The 18,276-nt window shown below is 42.0% G+C and overlaps 2 protein-coding genes across 2 annotated transcripts; both read left to right on the top strand.

The window, feature by feature from the left end:
* Positions 1 to 418: 418 nt before the first annotated feature.
* Positions 419 to 853, top strand: LOC122019425 (mannose-specific lectin-like). The gene has a single exon (XM_042576893.1). The coding sequence runs from the start codon at positions 419 to 421 to the stop codon at positions 851 to 853; it is 435 nt and encodes a 144-aa protein (XP_042432827.1).
* Positions 854 to 3,706: 2,853 nt separating this feature from the next.
* Positions 3,707 to 4,141, top strand: LOC122019424. Its single transcript, XM_042576892.1, has one exon. It carries the CDS (start codon positions 3,707 to 3,709, stop codon positions 4,139 to 4,141), a length of 435 nt encoding a protein of 144 aa, XP_042432826.1.
* Positions 4,142 to 18,276: the final 14,135 nt, after the last annotated feature.

The raw sequence follows: 18,276 nt of genomic DNA, 5'->3' as shown, positions 1-18,276 counted from the left end.
TGTCATAGTACGTAGGACATTCAGGTTATTACCTAGGTATTCATGGTTCGATCCCAGCTATAGTGTATTTGTAAAAAAATTTTCTCAGTGCGCAACCAAAAGATTCTGGGCTTCTAGGTTATCTGTTCGCATGCACTTCTCGATTTACCTAGTGGTAAATAGAAAAACTCTATGAAATTGAATCAGTTATTATAGAATTAATTAATGAGCCTAACTGAATTTATCAAATTTTTTTTTTATTTTTGATACGGTGTATTTTCCCATTAATTAACAGTACTGTTTTTGAGTTTTAAGTATCTTAAATTTAATTACCTCCTCTGATCCTCATCTATAAATAGATGGGGGGAGTTGCATGATACTCTAAACCAGCAATATTCACTTGAGTGAAGTGAAGTGAAGTGAAGTGAGTGATATAACCATGGCTACTCTTGTCCTGCTCTCTGCTGCTCTCCTCCTCGGCCTTCTCCTGCCTTCCTCCATGGCCAACAACATTCTCTATGCCGGCGACACGCTGAACACCAGCCAATCCCTCACCCAAGGGAGCTATACCTTCATCATGCAGTCCGACTGCAACCTGGTGCTGGACGACAACCAGAACCAGGCACTGTGGACCTCTGCCACCAACGGCCTAGGCGACAACTGCTTCGCAAACCTGCAGACCGACGGCAACCTCGTCATCAACAACGACAAAAACGAGGTTGTCTGGTCGACAAACACCGCCGGCGAGGAGGACCAGTACATCCTCTTCCTGCAACACGACGGCCACATCAACATCTACAAACCTATATGGACCCGCCCCAACAACGATGACAATTCCACGAACAGGAAGATCGGCATGGTGACTAATAATTAGTAATAGGCTTCACCACGAACCATGCATGGATCGCTATTAAATAATTAGCTAAATGCATAAATAATTAATTACATGCATGGTAAGTAACGTATTGTTAAGTTGGTGTGACCCTGTGAGTCGAGTGTAAAACTTATTTTAAGACTAGCTATGCATGTGTCACTGGTTCCTTTTTATTTTTGCTAAATTTGAATTGCGTTGAAAAAAGAAAAACAATTAATTAAAGGAATCTAGCTAATAGCGCATATATATATATATATATATATATATATATATATATATATATATATATATATATATATATATATATATATATATATATATGATAGAGTGGATAAATGTCAATAATGAATGGAAGTCAAGACCATGGGATGGTCAATAGTCAAGTCCATGTGATGGTCAGAAGTCAGGCCTACGTGGTGGTCAAAAGTCTGGCCTACATGGAGGTCAAAAGTTCGGCCTACGTGGAGTTCAAAGGACCTGGTCACAAGATGGTATGAGCCGGGCACAAGTGGCGTTCTGGGGTTACGCCTACATGGCGAGTAGGAACTCGGAAGCCAGGATCATAGGTCGGGAGTTATAACCTTACGGCTCAGGCATGACGTATGGACCGACGCGTACAGGTCGAAACATGCAAATCAAGGATACAGGTCGGGATTTATAGCCTTACGGCTCAGGCAAGACACATGGGCTGACGCGTACAGCTCGGGTCGTGCCAACCAAGGATACATGTCAAGACTTATACTCTTATGGCTCGAGCAGGACACATGGACCGACGCGTACAGGTCGAAACATGCAAAACAAAGATATAGGTCGGGACTTATAACCTTACGGCTCAGGCAGGACACATGGACCGACGCGTACAGGTCGAGATATACTCACCAAGGATACAAGTGAGGATTCATAGACTCGTGGTATAGGCACCCAGGTTAAAGCGGACAGATCGGGACATACGGAATCAGACTAAGGTGTACAGGTCAGGACATCCTGAATCAGATTGAGGAGTACAGGTCAGGACTTTGGATAAGCGGAATCAGACTGAGGCGTACAGATCAGGATTCAGGATAAGTAGAACCAGACTAAGGCTTACAGGTTACAACTTACAAGGTAAGGCAGGTCGGGAGTTCAGAAAACAGGACACGCAGGACAGGGATAGGCACACAGGTCTGGAGTTGGGAAGTGACAAACGCAGGTCAGGAGAGGTAGGCCTACATCCACAGATCGAGAACTACAGATACAGGGACCCAGTCCAGGATTAGGATTAACAGATCGGGGCAGGCATACACTACACGACAAGCAAGCCAAGGAATTGTAATAACCTGTAAGGGAATAATCACTACCTATCAGAGAACATGCTAAAGGTCTGGTGCTCACCACCCGTTGATTCCTTCCTAGACCTATAAGAGGACGCCACATGTCATCCACCGCCAGACAAAGCCTGACACACGACATTCTCTGACACCCGTCAGACTCCAGAAGCACCCATTGCAGTATAAAAAGGGAAGCTTTGTCCCTTACGTAGGTACGCTCACTCGTCTTTTCACACTCGTCTTTTACTTTTCGTCTTTTCTCTATATTTCGGGGGAAAAAGTACTTAACTTAAGCGTCGGAGGGCCTGACCCGGGGACTTTTTCCCTAGTTCTTGGTCTCTAACATGAGGCGGCTTGTCTGAGTGCGCGCAGGGCCCTCGCGTCATCATCCCGGTCATCATCCTCCGTCATCCGCCCGTGCAAGCCCTTCCGGCAGGTGCATGATCGACCAGGCTTCGCAACGACTTTCCGCCAACCTCTAGGACAACACAACCCACCTCTATCCGACTCAGCTTCCGGACGGGATCAAATTTGGCGCCGTCTGTGGGAACATAACTATCTGTTCCGGAACGTGACGATGGGGGAATCGGGCAGAATCAATGTAACCATAACCGCAGGAGAATACGAGCTCTTCAAAGAGGCCAAGAAGTGGGCGACCTCCGAAAAGCAACAGACCACCGCCTCTAGACCACGAAAGCTACCGGAGGTTTCCAAAGAACTGGCTCACGCTTCAGACCGGGGTTCCAAGAGGAAACAACTTCTGGAATTCCCTCCTGCCCTCTATAGAGAGTCGGGCCATGGTTACTATCAACATGAGGCGGCTTGTCTGAGTGCGCGCAGGGCCCTCGCGTCATCATCCCGGTCATCATCCTCCGTCATCCGCCCATGCAAGCCCTTCCGGCAGGTGCCTGATCGACCAGGCTTCGCAACGATTTTCCGTCAACCTCTAGGACAACACAACCCACCTCTATCCGACTCAGCTTCCGGACGGGATCAAATTTGGCGCCGTCTGTGGGAACATAACTATCTGTTCCGGAACGTGACGATGGGGGAATCGGGTAGAATCAATGTAACCATGACCGCAGGAGAATACGAGCTCTTCAAAGAGGCCAAGAAGCGGGCGACCTCCGAAAAGCAACAGACCACTGCCTCTAGACCACGAAAGCTATCGGAGGTTTCCAAAGAACTGGCTCACGCTTCAGACCGGGGTTCCAAGAGGAAACAACCTCTGGAATTCCCTCCTGCCCTCTATAGAGAGTCGGGCCATGGTTACTATCAACCAGACCCTGGATGCTATAGTCGTAAAGAACAGCCACAAGTTTCTATGGCTGAGAGCTCTTTGCCTAAAGATTCAAAGAGAGGGAAGTCTATCATCCCTCGAGAAGAACGCCGTGCAGAGCCAGAGGAAAAATTGCCCTTCTCTTCCAAAATATTGGAGGAAAGGCTACCTAAAGGGTACCGATCCCCTGCTATCGGGGAGTACGATGGCAGCAAGGATCCTGAGGATCACCTCCGCAAGTTCCGAAACGCGCAGCGACACCGTTAAATGCCGAGTATTCCTGAACACTCTATCGGGCTCTGCCTAAAAGTGGTTCGATGGACCGGACTGCCGTATGGGTCCATCACCTGCTTTTCTGACTTCAAGATTGCATTCCTACGCAATTTCGCCAACAGCGGGAAGTATCAAAAGATAGACCACTGCTTGTTCGCTCTCAAGCAAGGGTCCGCTGAACTATTGAGGAGTTATATCAAGCGCTTCAATCAAGTGGCCCAGGATGTTCCCTCGGGCACATCAGAAATACTTATGAGCGCCTTCTCCCATGAGCTGACCGAGGGAGAGTTTTTTAGAGATCTCATCAGGAATCCTGTGAGGAATTTCGATGAGATGCTTGAGAAGGCGGCCAGCTACATCAACATAGAGGAGGCACAGGCAGCTCGAAGGAAGGCAGACAAACTGCCTCCCTCTACTAACAGACTGTAAAGAAGAGCACCTCAACCGCCTTTTCAACCTCTCCCTCCACATGCTCGGGATGCCAGACCTACCTTCCACCCCGGTCAAGACATTCGACCGGGCCCGTGTGTAGCAGTAGTCCAGGTCCCCCGACCTGGCCCTTGGGGACCACGTTATTGTACTTACCACCGGTCACACACGCATGCCACCAGCGATTGTGAGCAATTCGCTCGAGACTCCCATCGTGTCGCTGAGTTGGGTCTGCCACCTCTAGAGCTGACCCCTTAGATCCAAAGAATGATAGAAAAGAGACACAACTCAGCGGGACAAGCAGGGAGACCCCAAATAGATCAGGGAGGACCTAGCATGCCATTGCAAGGGCATACTGGGGAGCTGGGAGAGGCTCGGGAGGCTGAAAATAGGGGCAACGCAGCCATCCGAGACATTGATATGATCTCTGGAGGACCCACTAATGGAGATTCAAGCAGGGCGCGTAAATCTCATGAGCGTCTGTTGGAGATCCATGCGGTAGGGTGTAGCCGAGAGCAAGCTGCTGGTCTTGTCATCAGCTTTGGACCTCAAGACCTGGAAGGACTAGAGTTGCCCCATGATGATGCCCTCATCATCAAGGCTGTTATTGCCAATAGCCGCGTGGCTAGAGTTTTCGTTGACACCGGCAATTCTGTCAACATATTATTCAGGTCTGCCTTTGAAGAGATGCAGATTGACGCCAGTGAGCTGCAGCCGGTGGCCACTTCTCTATATGATTTTACTGGCAACGAAGTAAAACTCATGGGCCAGATCAAGTTGGCAATATCCTTGGGAAACGAGCCGCTAAGTAAGAACCAGGAGGAGCACCTTTATCATGGTAGATTCGCCCTCCTCCTACAATGTTATTTTAGGCCGACCAACCCTGCATGAATTCAGGGCCGCTATTTCCACCTTCCACCAGAAGATCAAGTTCCCCGTTGAAGAGCAGGTCGGCGAAGTTAGAGGGGAGCAGAAGGTCTCTAGGCGATGCTACATTGACATGGTCAAGGTCGAGGCTCGCAAGGCGCAGAGGACTCAAGACCGGGTTGTTCATGTCATTCAGGAGGAACCTATGCCTATAGCGGAAGAACTCATCCCCTTGTGAGGAGGTCCAATTATATGCTGAGCGCCCGGAGACTCTCACTCGCATAGCTGGGGACCTACTGCCCGAGCTAAAAGAAGACCTGATTCAATGCTTGATTCGCAATAGGGATGTCTTTTCCTGGTCCACTGAAGAACTAATAGGGGTCAAGCCTGAAGTGGCAGAACAAAGGTTACACCTCTTGCCTGGCGCCCGACCTGTCAAGCAAAAGAAGAGAAACTTCTCAACAGATCAAAATAAAATCATCCGAGCTAAAGTGGACCAGCTCAGGAAAGCAGGCCATGTTAAGGAAGTGCAGTTCCCGTCCTGGCTTTCCAACGTGGTTCTAGTGGCGAAGCCCAACAATAAGTGGAGAGTCTGCATAGACTTTCGGTATTTCAATAAAGACAGCCCTAAAGACTGTTATCCTTTGCCTAGAATCGATCAGCTGGTGGACTCAACTGCCTGCTGCGAAAGAATCTATATGTTGGACGCTTATCAAGGGGACCATCAAATCCCCTTGGCCGTGGAAGATCAAGAGAAGGTTAGTTTTATCACGGCAGATGGTACCTTCTGCTATACTGTCATACCTTTTGGACTCAGGAATGTTGGAGCCACCTATCAAAGGATGGTGGACAAGATATTCCGGGAGCAGGCCGGGCGCATTGTGGAAGTCTATGTAGATGACAAACTCATCAAGTCTCCCTTAGCTGCAAATTTGATAGCTGATGTGGAGGAGACCTGTGGCACCCTCCGGCAGTATGGAGTAAAATTGAATCCCTTAAAGTGTTTATTCGGAGCCAAAGGAGGGAAGTTCTTGGGCTATCTTATCACTGAGAGGGGAATTGAAGCCAACCCTGAAAAGGTCCAAGCGCTCCAAAACATGAAAGCTCCCCAGAACTTGAAGGAGACTCAGAAGTTGGTTGGCAGGTTAACAACCCTGTCCCGATTTATCTCCCGATTGGCAGATAGAGCGACACCCTTCTTCAAAGTTCTTTGGAAAGCTTCTAAGTTCCAGTGGGACAAGGAGTGCACGCGGGCTTTCGAAGAGTTGAAGAAGTATTTGGAGACCTTGCCCTCTTTATTCAAGCCTGTCATCGGAGAACCACTCTGGGTCTACCTATCTGCTACCCCTGAGGCTGTGGGGGCAGTATTAGTAAAAGAACAAGACAATGTATAACGGCCAGTGTATTTTTTCAGTCATCTATTAAAGGGAGTTGAGCCTCGATACACAGCTCTGGAAAAGTTGGTCTATGGATTGGTGCTTATGGCTCGGCGTTTAAGGCCCTATTTCCTGGCTCATCCTATCACGGTCTTGACAAACAACACCATGGGTAAAGCCCTTACCAATGTCGAGGTTGCAGATCGTCTTATCAAATGGATGACCGAATTGGGAGAGTACAATATCACCTATCAACCTCGCATGGCTATCAAAACACAGGCCTTGGCTGATTTCTTGACTGGGATCCATCAAGCAGATTCAGAAGAAATCTAGAAAGTGTATGTGGATGGATCAGCTACACGTCAAGGGAGTGGCGTCGGAATTCTTCTGATATCCCCTCAAGAAGACATCTTGCAACTAGCTATACGATTAAACTTCAGAGCTACCAATAATGAGGCGGAGTATGAGGCTTTATTGGCAGGGCTACAGGCAGCTCGGCATGTAGGAGCCACTTGAGTTATCATTTATTCAGACTCTCAATTAGTAACTCAGCAAGTAACTGGCAACTTTGAGATCAACTACGAAAAGCTGCAAGTATATCGGGAGGCTTATGAGAAGATGAAAGAAGAATTCAAGGAAGTCACGGTCAGCAAGATTCCTAGAGCAGAAAATGCCTGAGCTGACGAGTTGGCTAAAATGGCTAGTTCTTTGACCACTTGGGTACTGGATAGGTCAATGGCACAGACCTTTCTCATAACCCAGATAAATCTGTAGAATAACTAGGAAGAGATTATTGATTGGAGAGCACCGATAATTAGTTATCTTTAACAGGGCACCCTGCCCACAGACCTGGAGCAAGCGCGACTGGTCAGGAAAAAGGCTCATGCTTACACTATGATAGGGGATCAATTATATAAGCGGGTGTTTTCCAGACCTTTACTCAAGTGTGTAAGCACGGAGGAGGCAGATCAGGTCTTGAGAGAAATGCATTTGGGGTGATGTAGCAGTCATGCTGGAGGCTGAACGCTGGCTCGTAAGATACTGTTAGCCGGATATTTCTAGCCCACTTTGCAAAAGGACGCTCAGCAATTGGTGAACACTTGCCTGTCCTGCTATAAACATCAGAATCTGACGCATATTCCCACCTCGACACTGAAGACCTCTATAGTTTCTTGCCCCTTTGATCAGTGGGGTATGGACATTATTGGTCCCTTCCCTATGGCATCTAGTCAAAGGCGATTCTTACTGGTGGTCGTGGACTACTTTTCCAAGTGGATGGAAGCTGAAGCGCTATCCAAGATTACCGAGAGAGCGGTTATTCAATTTCTATGGAAGAACATTCTGTGCAGATTCGGCATACCCCATAAATTGGTATCGGATAATGGAAGGCAGTTTCAAGGTCAGAAGATCCAGACCTGGTGTCAAGGGTTCGGCATTACTCAGTCGTTCACCTCCGTAGCATACCCATAAAGCAACGGGCAGACCGAGGTTATCAACCGAGAAATTGTATGAGGATTAAAGATTAAGCTAGACCATGTGGGAGGAGACTAGGCTGAAGAGCTGCAAAGTATTCTTTGGACGTATCGTACAACACCCCGAGAAAGCACAGGTCTTACTCTGTTTCACTTGGTCTATGGCAGTGAAGTAGTGGTACCCGTGGAGGTCAGGGTACCTTCAACTAGGAGAATGCTATATGACGAGGAGAATGCCCAGCGATGACTGGCTGAGCTGGACCTCATTAGCGAGACTCGCGAGTGAATGACAGCCCGGCTAATGGCCTATCGCCAGAGAATGAGGCAAAATTATGATAAGAAGGTGGTTCCTCTCTTCTTTGGAGAAGGGGACCTGGTCTGGAAACGAGTAAAACCCGTGGGAGACATAGCCAAGTTAGCACCTCAGTGGGATGGACCCTACAAAGTTATCAAAAAGTTGGCATCTGGTGTACTACCTGCAGGACGACCGGGGCAGGAATCTAGACCGGTCTTGGAGTTGAAATTACCTTCGACCTTACCACACCTAAGTGCAGTTTGAGGGGAGATAGATCAGGTCCGAAATAATCACCTGATCGGTTAGTAAAATGTCTGCCTGGTTAGGATTGTTACATCTTTGTAAGTCCTTAAGCTTGTTTTGGATTCATCCAGAGAGCAGATAATGAGAAGTAAAACAGAACATTAGGCATAGAACAGTTCAATTTACATGATGCACAAGTACAAACTACTTGAAAGTAGAAAAAACTTCAACAGGAATTTCGTCCAAGATGCAATTATGATCGAAAAAGTCCGAGGGAGGAGCGGATTTGAGATATCCCTACTCGTATAGTTGCTGCAAAGCCCCTGCCGCGCCAAAAGATACAGAGACTACGAAGCGGTCCCCGACTTGGATGCCGAACTCTCGAGAATGAAGGTAGGCCTTGTTAGAGTGTATACTAAAAGCCTAGCTTTTGTAAACATTTATTTTTGAAATAAAAGAATCACATTGGTCAAATGTCTACATTTTATTTAAGTGTAGTTGTTCAATTAATTTATATTGTAGATAACATGGTGTGTGGTGTCAAACTAAGAATATCATATTATCAGTTCTTTATAAATTATAAACAGTTGCTCACGACTAAAATGGAAAGGAACAAACCATTGGAATAGTTGTAGTGTAATTAGACATTAGTTTATCTTGACTAATAAATTACACTAGTACACTCTAAGTGTATTGAGTAGGACCATTTTAGGTAAGTTTTTTTATACTGACTTAATAAAAAAACAAGACCTTAGTTATTATGGAAGTGTGTGCTCTTAATCCTAATATAATAACAAGCATATATATTTAGTATTTATTTCTTTAACTTATCAAAGGGTGATATTTAGCTCGATAAATCAATAGGCCCGATAAGTTGAGAAATAATATTACTTATAGTGTGTGTTGTTGATTATAGAAGGAAGCTGTGTCCTAGTAATCTAAGTTGAGAATGTCCCCAAGAGGAGCTTATAAGGATTGTCATGTTAAACCCTGCAGGTGGACTTAGTCTGACATGACAATGAGGTTGAGTGGTAGTACTCTTGGACTTAGATATTAATTAAGTGAGTTGTCAATAACCTACTTAATTAGTGGACATTCGTTATCTTAAACACAGGGAGCCTAACACACTCATGATAAGAAGAAACTCATAATGTAATTTGGGATTGGTGCGGTAGTGCAATAATAACTCTCTAGTGGAATGAGTTATTGTTGATGAACTTGAGTTGTGTGTTCGGGGTGAACACGGGATACTAAAGCTCATTGGAAGGTCAAAACCAATTTCTCCTCGAGGTCCCTGTCATAGCCTCATTAGTGTCTCAAGTCCACCTATACAAAGCCCTTCTTGGTGTCCAAGAAGAGGGCCGGCCCAAGGCTTGGTGACCAAGCAAGGGCCGGCCACCATCTTCTCTTAAGGGGGCCGGCCACAAACTTTGCAAAGAGGCCGACCATAATAATTCAAAGTTGAGAGGGTGTTTTGAATTTTTAAAATCTTTTCTTTGTAGATATCTACAAGTTTTAAAAGAGAGTTTTTAAAATATAAAACTTTCCTTATTTGAATTATGCCACATGTTTTAAAAGAAAGTTTAAAAGTTTTAAAACTTTCCTTTTTTAACCATCCTCATGGTTTTAGAAAAAAGGAAGAGAAGTTTTAAATTTTAAATCTTTTAATTTTGTAACCATGGTTAAAAAAGGAAATTTTAGTAGAGAAGTTTTAAATTTTAAAACATGGTTTTAATTTTTTAAAACTTTTCTTTTTTAACATCCACTTTAAGAAAGAGAGCTTGTAAAATTTTTTAAGGGGATTTCTTCTTTATAAAATTTTATAAAAATTATTTTTCCTTCTTAATGATGTGGTCGGCCACCCTTGCTTGGTGCCCAAGCAAGGGCCGACCAATCATAATAATCAACCCATGTTTGATGATTGATTCAATCAAGATGAAAGAAAAGGAAAAATAAAAAGGAAAAAGGAAAAACAAGAGGAAGATTTTAATTTTTATAAAAAGTCTTCCCTTATTTGCCTTGGGCAAGTAATATAAAAGAAGGGGAGGGGAGGCCTCATGGTAAAAACAATTCTTATTCTCTTGTTGGTGCTCCTCTTGTGGCCGACCCTCTCCCCTCTTCCTTTCCCCTTGCTCTCTTGTTCCCTTGAGGTGGTGGTGGCCGAAACATAGAGAAGGAGAAGAAGGCCTTTGGGTGGAGTTTATCTTGGAGGATCGTCGCCCACATGGCGTCCAAGGCGAGGCGAGGAATACGACTGAAGATCTCGAGGTCATTAGCATACAAAGAGAAGGTATAACTAGTAATTTTCTTCCGCATCATACTAGTTATTTTTCTTTTATGAATTCCAAATACAAGAGGCAATAGATTCTAGTTTTTCGGATTTGTTATTCGAATTTGTGTTTTTGTTTTTCGAATTTGTGATTCGATTGTTCCTTTTGGTTAAACCTAGAGTTATATAAGGAAATTAAATATTAGCTTTCCTCAAAAGACTTTGTCTAGGAAGTGGTGGTTGCTCCCATATCCAAGAAGGCCTAGTGCCTCGCCATGTTTAACCTGGAAGCCAATTTTAGAAATTAATATTTAATTGAATTTATAAGGTAGGTGGATTTGGATCAATAGTGTTAAGTTCCGCTTGCGATCCAAGTCTAAACCATTAAGAACAGATAAGTTAAATTTGGAATCAATAATGTTAAGTTCCGTTTGCGATTCCTAATTTAACTTCTAAAGAACACAATAGGTTATTTAGGAAAGGTTTGACACTTATATAAAAATTTTTGTACAGTGAAACCGATATGATTTTCCTAGGACCAACCAACAATTGGTATCAGAGTTAGGGTTTGCCTCTGTGTGTTTTGGTTTTCAAATTAATTATGCACATGTCATACATAATTTAGGCAGGATAATAGTAGGATGTGCTAACTTTGTGGTTTCAGGCTCCAACTATTATGGCATAAAGATATTGTGTGTTATTGGACCCTTGGACATGTCAAGGGCATTATTTTGTATGTGCATGATTGTATGTATCAAATACAGCTGGAGCTGTATTAGTTTTAGAATTTTACTTTTTTGTTCGATCTAGAATATATGTACATTCCTTATGGAATATATGATCGATATATGTAAAATTTTATATTTGTCACAGATCGTATCCTTGCGAGGCGTGGTGCTATTGGAGGACCAAAGGTGCAGCGGAATAAGTAGCAAGATAGATGCGACAACTGTACCCGATGGCAGTGGCTAAAGACAGCAGCAGCTAGGGTTGGAACACACGGAGGACAGTGATAAAAAGGCCATAATGGTTGGAAAATTAATTTCCATATTTATTGCTTTTATTTACTGTGATGTGTGTGTGTGCATGTGATGTATGTTAGCATACGTTAAAATTCCTCATCTTAAATAACTAAGTGGGAGAGGAATTTTTAAATAAATTTCATGGTCTCCATTACTGGTTTGTAAGTGATGCAAACAAACTTACGCGTTGGCTCTGAGTGCCTTCCTCCATATCGGATGAGTTTGTATGTGGATCACTAGAACAAACTTCCATTTTGGATGACTATAGGAAATTAATTAAGAGTGTGAGATCTTCTCCATCGGAAGGGGCACAATCTTATTAATGGACTAAGTGTCAAGTAATGGTATACACTTAGACACGTCTAATAGTATCCTCCCCATCAGAGTCACTGCTATTATTTGTGTGACCAAAGGAAAACCAACTATTAATTTATTTGTCAAAAAGTTAGGTTGACAAGAATAAAATTAATGGGTAAAACCTCCTCTTACAAATGTTCAATTTTGTATACGTCCACACTATCGTGGCATGCAAAATTCACGGTGATTTGAGGTGTTGGTTAAATTTAAATAATACTGCTTGAAGAATCAATATTATTCTAAATTTAAAGTCTTGACCAAAGTTTATTTTGTGATTCTTAGGATGACTTTCAACCCACTGACCATTATACTGAAAGAGAACAGACTTACTGGTCCCAACTATATAGATTGGAAAAGAAACCTGGACATTGTCTTAACTATTGAAAGCTATAAGTTTGTACTGTCAGAGGTATACCCAGATACACCTGATAGTGATTCTACCCCAGAGGAGATTGAGTATCATAAGAAATGGATAAAAGCAGATGAGATGGCGCGGTGTTACATTTTAGCTTTAATGTCAAATGTATTGTAACATCTACATCAAGATTTACCAACTGCTTATGATATAATGAACAATCTCAAAGAACTCTTTGGGCACCAGAATCGGACTACTAGGCAAGACGCAATGAGAAAGTTAATGACAACCACCATGTCAGAGGGGACACCCGTAAGGGATCGCATCCTCAAAATAATGGCTTATCTGAACGAAATATAAGTCCTTGAAGGTGAAATCGATGGGGAAACCCAGGTCGATATAATTCTCCAAAAGCTACCCAGAAGTTTTGAGCAGTTCCGCCTGAATTATAACATGAATAAAAGGGAGTATACGTTGGCTGAACTTCTGACAGAACTATAGGCAGCAGAAGGTATATTTCATCACAGTTCTCAAATTCACTATGTTGAAAATGGTTCTACTTCTAAGTCGAAAGGCAAGAAGAAGAAGAAATAGGTCTTTTCAGCAAAGAAGGTGAATAAACCTCAAGGTACAGGACAAAAAACTGGAATGAAGAAACCGAAGGGTAAGTGCTTCATCTGTAAGCAGACAGGACATTGGAAGGCAGACTATCCTCATAGGAAAGAGAATAATAAAGGTATATCTCATGCTCTAGTAGTTGAAACATGTTTAACCATATTATCTACCAGCACCTGGTGTGTAGATACGGGAGCCACTGATCATGTCTGCAACTCTTTGCAGGGGTTCCAGGAAACCCGACGACTATTTGAAGGGAAAATAACTGTCTACATGGACAATGCTACTAAGGTGGCGGCTTTTGTAGTGGGAGACGTCTACTTATCTTTTGATAGGAATATAAGTTTGGTTTTAAGAAATTGTCTTTATGTACCCAGTTTTAGAAAGAATTTAATTTCAGTTTCTAAACTATATTTGGATAGATATTCTGTTTCTTTTAGTAACAATGTGGTTATAAAGAGAAATAAGGTTATTATCTGTTCTGGTGTATTGGTTGACAATTTATATACTCTAAATCTAATTTCTCCCACAATGCAAAATATTGAAATTAATAACACATCTTCTAACTCTAATAAGAGAAAAGAACCTTCGGAAATGAACCAAACATATCTTTGGCATATAAGGCTTGGTCATATTAACTTAAGTAGGATTCAAAGGCTTGTAGCCGATGGACTTTTGGGTTCATTTGAGTTGGAAAACTTTTCAACCTGTGAATCTTGCTTGGAAGGTAAAATGACCAAGAGACCGTTTAAGGCCAAGGGGTATAGAGCCAAAGATGTGTTAGAACTGGTTCATTCTGATTTGTGTGGTCCTATGTCTATCCAGGCAAGAGGTGGTTATGAATACTTTGTCTCTTTTATAGACGATCATTCGAGATACGGATACATTTACTTGATGCATCGCAAGTCTGAGTGCTTTGATAAGTTCAAAGAGTACAAGGCTGATATGGAGAAATGTTTTGGCAAAAGTATCAAGACACTACGGTCTGATCATGGTGGCGAATACCTCTTTGGAGAGCTTAGGAATTACTTATCAGAGGCCGGGATTCAATCCCAGTTGTCTGCACCTGGTACACCCCAACAGAATGGTGTGACAGAACAAAAGAATAAGACTCTTATGGAGATGGTTAGGTCGATGATGAGTTATTTAGAATTACCAAGTTCGTTTTGGGGATATGCTCTAGAAACAGCATTACAACAACACACATTTTGAACTTAGTACCTTCTAAAACAGTACCTTCTATTCCCACAAAATTGTGGAATGGGCGAAAGCCCAGTCTAAGACATATTCGGATTTGGGGTAATCCAACACATGTGCTAAAAGCATATGCTGATAAGTTAGAATCTCGTACAGAAGTTCACGTGTTTGTGGGTTATCCTAGAGGAATGAAAGGTGGTTTATTTTATAGTCCTAAAGACCAGAAGGTCATTGTTAGCACTAATGCCCAGTTTTTAGAAGAAGACTATATAATGGACCACAAGCCCAAAAGTAAAATTGTTCTAGAAGAAATAAGAGAGGACACATCTAATTTAGTACCAACAGTACAAGATGAAGTACCACAAGAGACTGCAACACGTGTCACACATGATACACAACCACAGACAGTGCCTCGTCATAGTGGGAGGGTTGTGAGGCAACCTGAGAGATTCATGTTTTTGGGAGAGTCTTTGGACTTGATCCCGGGTAAACATGAACCTGATCCCCGGACATATGATGAAGCACTCTAAGATATAGATGGAGTATCTTGGAAAAAGACAATGAATTCTGAAATAGAGTCTATGTATTCTAATAAGGTCTGGGAGCTTGTAGAACCACCAGATGGTGTAAAAGTCGTTGGATGCAAGTGGATCTACAAAAGGAAAAGAGAGACAGATGGGAAGGTAGAAACCTTCAAAGCAAGGCTTGTTGCGAAAGTGTATACTCAGAAAGAGGGAATCGATTATGAGGAAACTTTTTCGCCAGTAGCTATGCTAAAGTCTATCCGGATACTCTTATCAATTGCTGCTCATATAGATTATGAGATTTGGAAAATGGATGTCAAGACAGCTTTCCTTAACTGAAGTCTTGAAGAAAACATCCATATGAAGCAACTAGAGGGGTTCATTGAAAAGGGCAAAGAGCATTTAGTGTGCAAGCTCAATCGGTCCATTTATGGACTGAAGTAAGCTTCAAGGTCTTGGAACATCCGGTTCAACGAAGTAATCCAGTCATATGGATTTATTCAATGTCCGGATGAGTCTTATGTATACAAGAAGTGTAACGGAAACGTGGTGGTATTTCTTGTACTATATGTAGATAATATTTTATTAATTGGCAATAATGTCAAGGTGTTATCGGACGTAAGGGTATGGTTGTCCAAGCAATTCGATATGAAGGACTTAGGAGAATGTGCACACATTCTTGGGATCAAAGTCATAAGAGATCGCAAGAAAAGAATGTTGTGTCTATATCAAGCTTCATATATAGATACAATCCTTTCTCGTTTTAGCATGCAGAACTCCAAAAAAGGTTTCTTACCTTTTAGGCATGGAGTAGCTTTATCTAAAGAGATGTCTCCGAAGGCATCAAAGGATATAGTGGACATGAAGGCAGTTCCTTATGCTTCGGCTGTCGGAAGCCTAATGTATGCAATGCTGTGTACGAGACCTGATATCTGTTTTATCGTGGGCATGGTTAGCAGATATTAGAGTAATCCTGGACAAGGACATTGGACTGCTGTAAAACATATATTGAAGTACCTGAGAAGGACTAGAGATTATATGCTAGTTTACCAAGCAGACGATTTGCTCCCTGTGGGTTACACAGATTCAGATTTCCAATCAGATAGGGACAACAGTAAGTCTACATCAGGCTATGTGTTTACTTTAGGAGGTGGATCCATTGCATGGAGGAGTGTTAAGTAGAAATGCGTTTCAGACTCAACCATGGAAGCTGAGTATGTGGCAGCCTCTTAGGCAGCCAAAGAAGTTGTATGGCTCAGAAACTTCTTAATGGACTTAAAGGTGATTCCTGGTTTGCCCCAAATCATCACAATTTATTGTGATAATAGCGGTGCAGTTGCAAACTCGAAGAAACCACGAGCCCATAAGGTGAGTAAACATATAGAGCGCAAGTACCACCTGATACGAGACATCATCAAGCGAGGAGAAGTTGTCGTCACCAAGATTGCATCAGTAGATAACCTGGCAGATCCTTTCACTAAGGTCCTTCCGGCAAAAGCTTTTGATCGACATGTGGAGGGGATGAGAATCAGATGTATGGCAACAGATATGACAGCTTAGTCTTTTCGTATAAGTGGGAGATTGTTAGAGTGTATACTAAAAGGCTAGCTTTTGTAAATATTTATTTTTGAAATAAAAGAATCACATTGGTCAAATGTCTACATTTTATTTAAGTGTAGTTGTTCAATTAATTTATATTGTAGATAACATGGTGTGTGGTGTCACGCTCAGAAGATCATGTTATCAGTTCTTTATAAATTATAAACAGTTGCTCACGACTAAAATGGAAAGGAACAAACCATTGAAATAGTCGTAGTGTAATTATACATTAGTTTATCTTGACTAATAAATTACACTATTACACTCTAAGTGTATTGAGTAGGACCATTTTAGGTATGTTCTTTTATACTGACTTAATAAAAGAACTAGACTTTAGTTATTATGGAAGTGTGTGCTCTTAATCCTAATATAATAACAAGCATATATATTTAGTATTTATTTCTTTAACTTATCAAAGGGTGAGATTTAGCTCGATAAATCAATAGGCCCGATAAGTTGGGAAATAATATTACTTATAGTGTGTGTTGTTGATTATAGAAGGAAGCTATGTCCTAGTAATCTAGGTTGAGAATGCTCCCAAGAGGAGCTCATAAGGATTGTCATGTTAAACCCTGCATGTGGACTTAGTCTGACATGACAATCAGGTTGAATGGTACTACTCTTGGACTTAGATATTAATTAAGTGAGCTGTCAGTAACTTACTTAATTAGTGGACATTCATTATCTTAAACACAGGGAGACTAACACAATCATGATAAGAAGGAATCCATAATGTAATTTGAGATTGGTGCGGTAGTGCAATAATAAATCTCTAGTGGAATGAGTTATTGTTGATGAACTTGAGTTGTGTGTTCGGGGCGAACACGGGATACTCAAGCTCATCGGAAGGTCAAAACTAATTTCTCCTCTAGGTCCCTGTCGTAGCCTTATTAGTGCCTCAAGTCCACCCATGCAAAGCCCTTCTTGGTGTCCAAGAAGAGGGCTGACCCAAGGCTTGGTGACCAAGCAAGGGTCGGCCACCATCTTCTCTTAAGGGGGTTGGCCACAAACTTTGTAAAGGGGCCGACCTCAATAATTCAAAGATGAGGGGGTGTTTTGAATTTTTAAAATATTCTCTTTGTAGATATCTACAAGTTTTAAAAGAGAGTTTTTAAAATATAAAACTTTCCTTATTTGAATTATGCCACATGGTTTAAAAGAAAGTTTAAAAGTTTTAAAACTTTCCTTTTTTAACCATCCTCATGATTTTAGAAAAAAGGAAGAGAAGTTTTAAATTTTAAATCTTTTAATTTTGTAACCATAGTTAAAAAATAAAATTTTAGTAGAGAAGTTTTAAATTTTAAAATATGGTTTTAATTTTTTAAAACTTTCCTTTTTTAACATCCACTTTAAGAAAAAAAACTTGTAAAATTTTATAAGGGGATTTCTTCTTTATAAAATTTTATAAAAATTATTTTTCCTTCTTAATGATGTGGTCGGCCACCCTTGCTTGGTGCCCAAGCAAGGGCCGACTAATCATAATAATCAAACCATGTTTGATGATTGATTCAATCAAGAGGAAAGAAAAGGAAAAATAAAAAGAGAAAAGGAAAAACAAGAGGAAGATTTTTATTTTTGTAAAAAGTCTTCCCTTATTTGCCATGGGTAAGTAATATAAAAGAAGGGGAGGGGAGGCCTCATGGTAAAAACAATTCTTATTCTCTTGTTGGTGCTCCTCTTGTGGTCGACCCTCTCCCCTCTTCCTTTCCCCTTGCTCTCTTGTTCCCTTGAGGTGGTGGTGGCCGAAACATAGAGAAGGAGAAGAAGGCTTTTGGGTGGAGTTCATCTTGGAGGATCGTCGCCCACACGACGTCCAAGGCGAGGCGAGGAATACGACAGAAGATCTCGAGGACATTAGCATACAAAGAGAAGGTATAACTAGTAATTTTCTTCCGCATCATACTAGTTATTTTTCTTTTATGAATTCCAAACACAAGAGGCAAT

The sequence above is a fragment of the Zingiber officinale genome, chromosome 9A (genome assembly GCF_018446385.1).
Source record: "Zingiber officinale cultivar Zhangliang chromosome 9A, Zo_v1.1, whole genome shotgun sequence".
Lineage (NCBI taxonomy): Eukaryota > Viridiplantae > Streptophyta > Magnoliopsida > Zingiberales > Zingiberaceae > Zingiber > Zingiber officinale.
The sequence above is the reverse complement of the archived record's forward strand: the minus strand, read 5'-3'. Positions and strand labels throughout refer to the sequence as shown.

Coding starts and splice junctions, on each gene's coding strand:
- LOC122019425 (XM_042576893.1), top strand. CDS start 419: ATGGCTACTCTTGTCCTGCTCTCTGCTGCTCTCCTCCTCGGCCTTCTC.
- LOC122019424 (XM_042576892.1), top strand. CDS start 3,707: ATGCCGAGTATTCCTGAACACTCTATCGGGCTCTGCCTAAAAGTGGTT.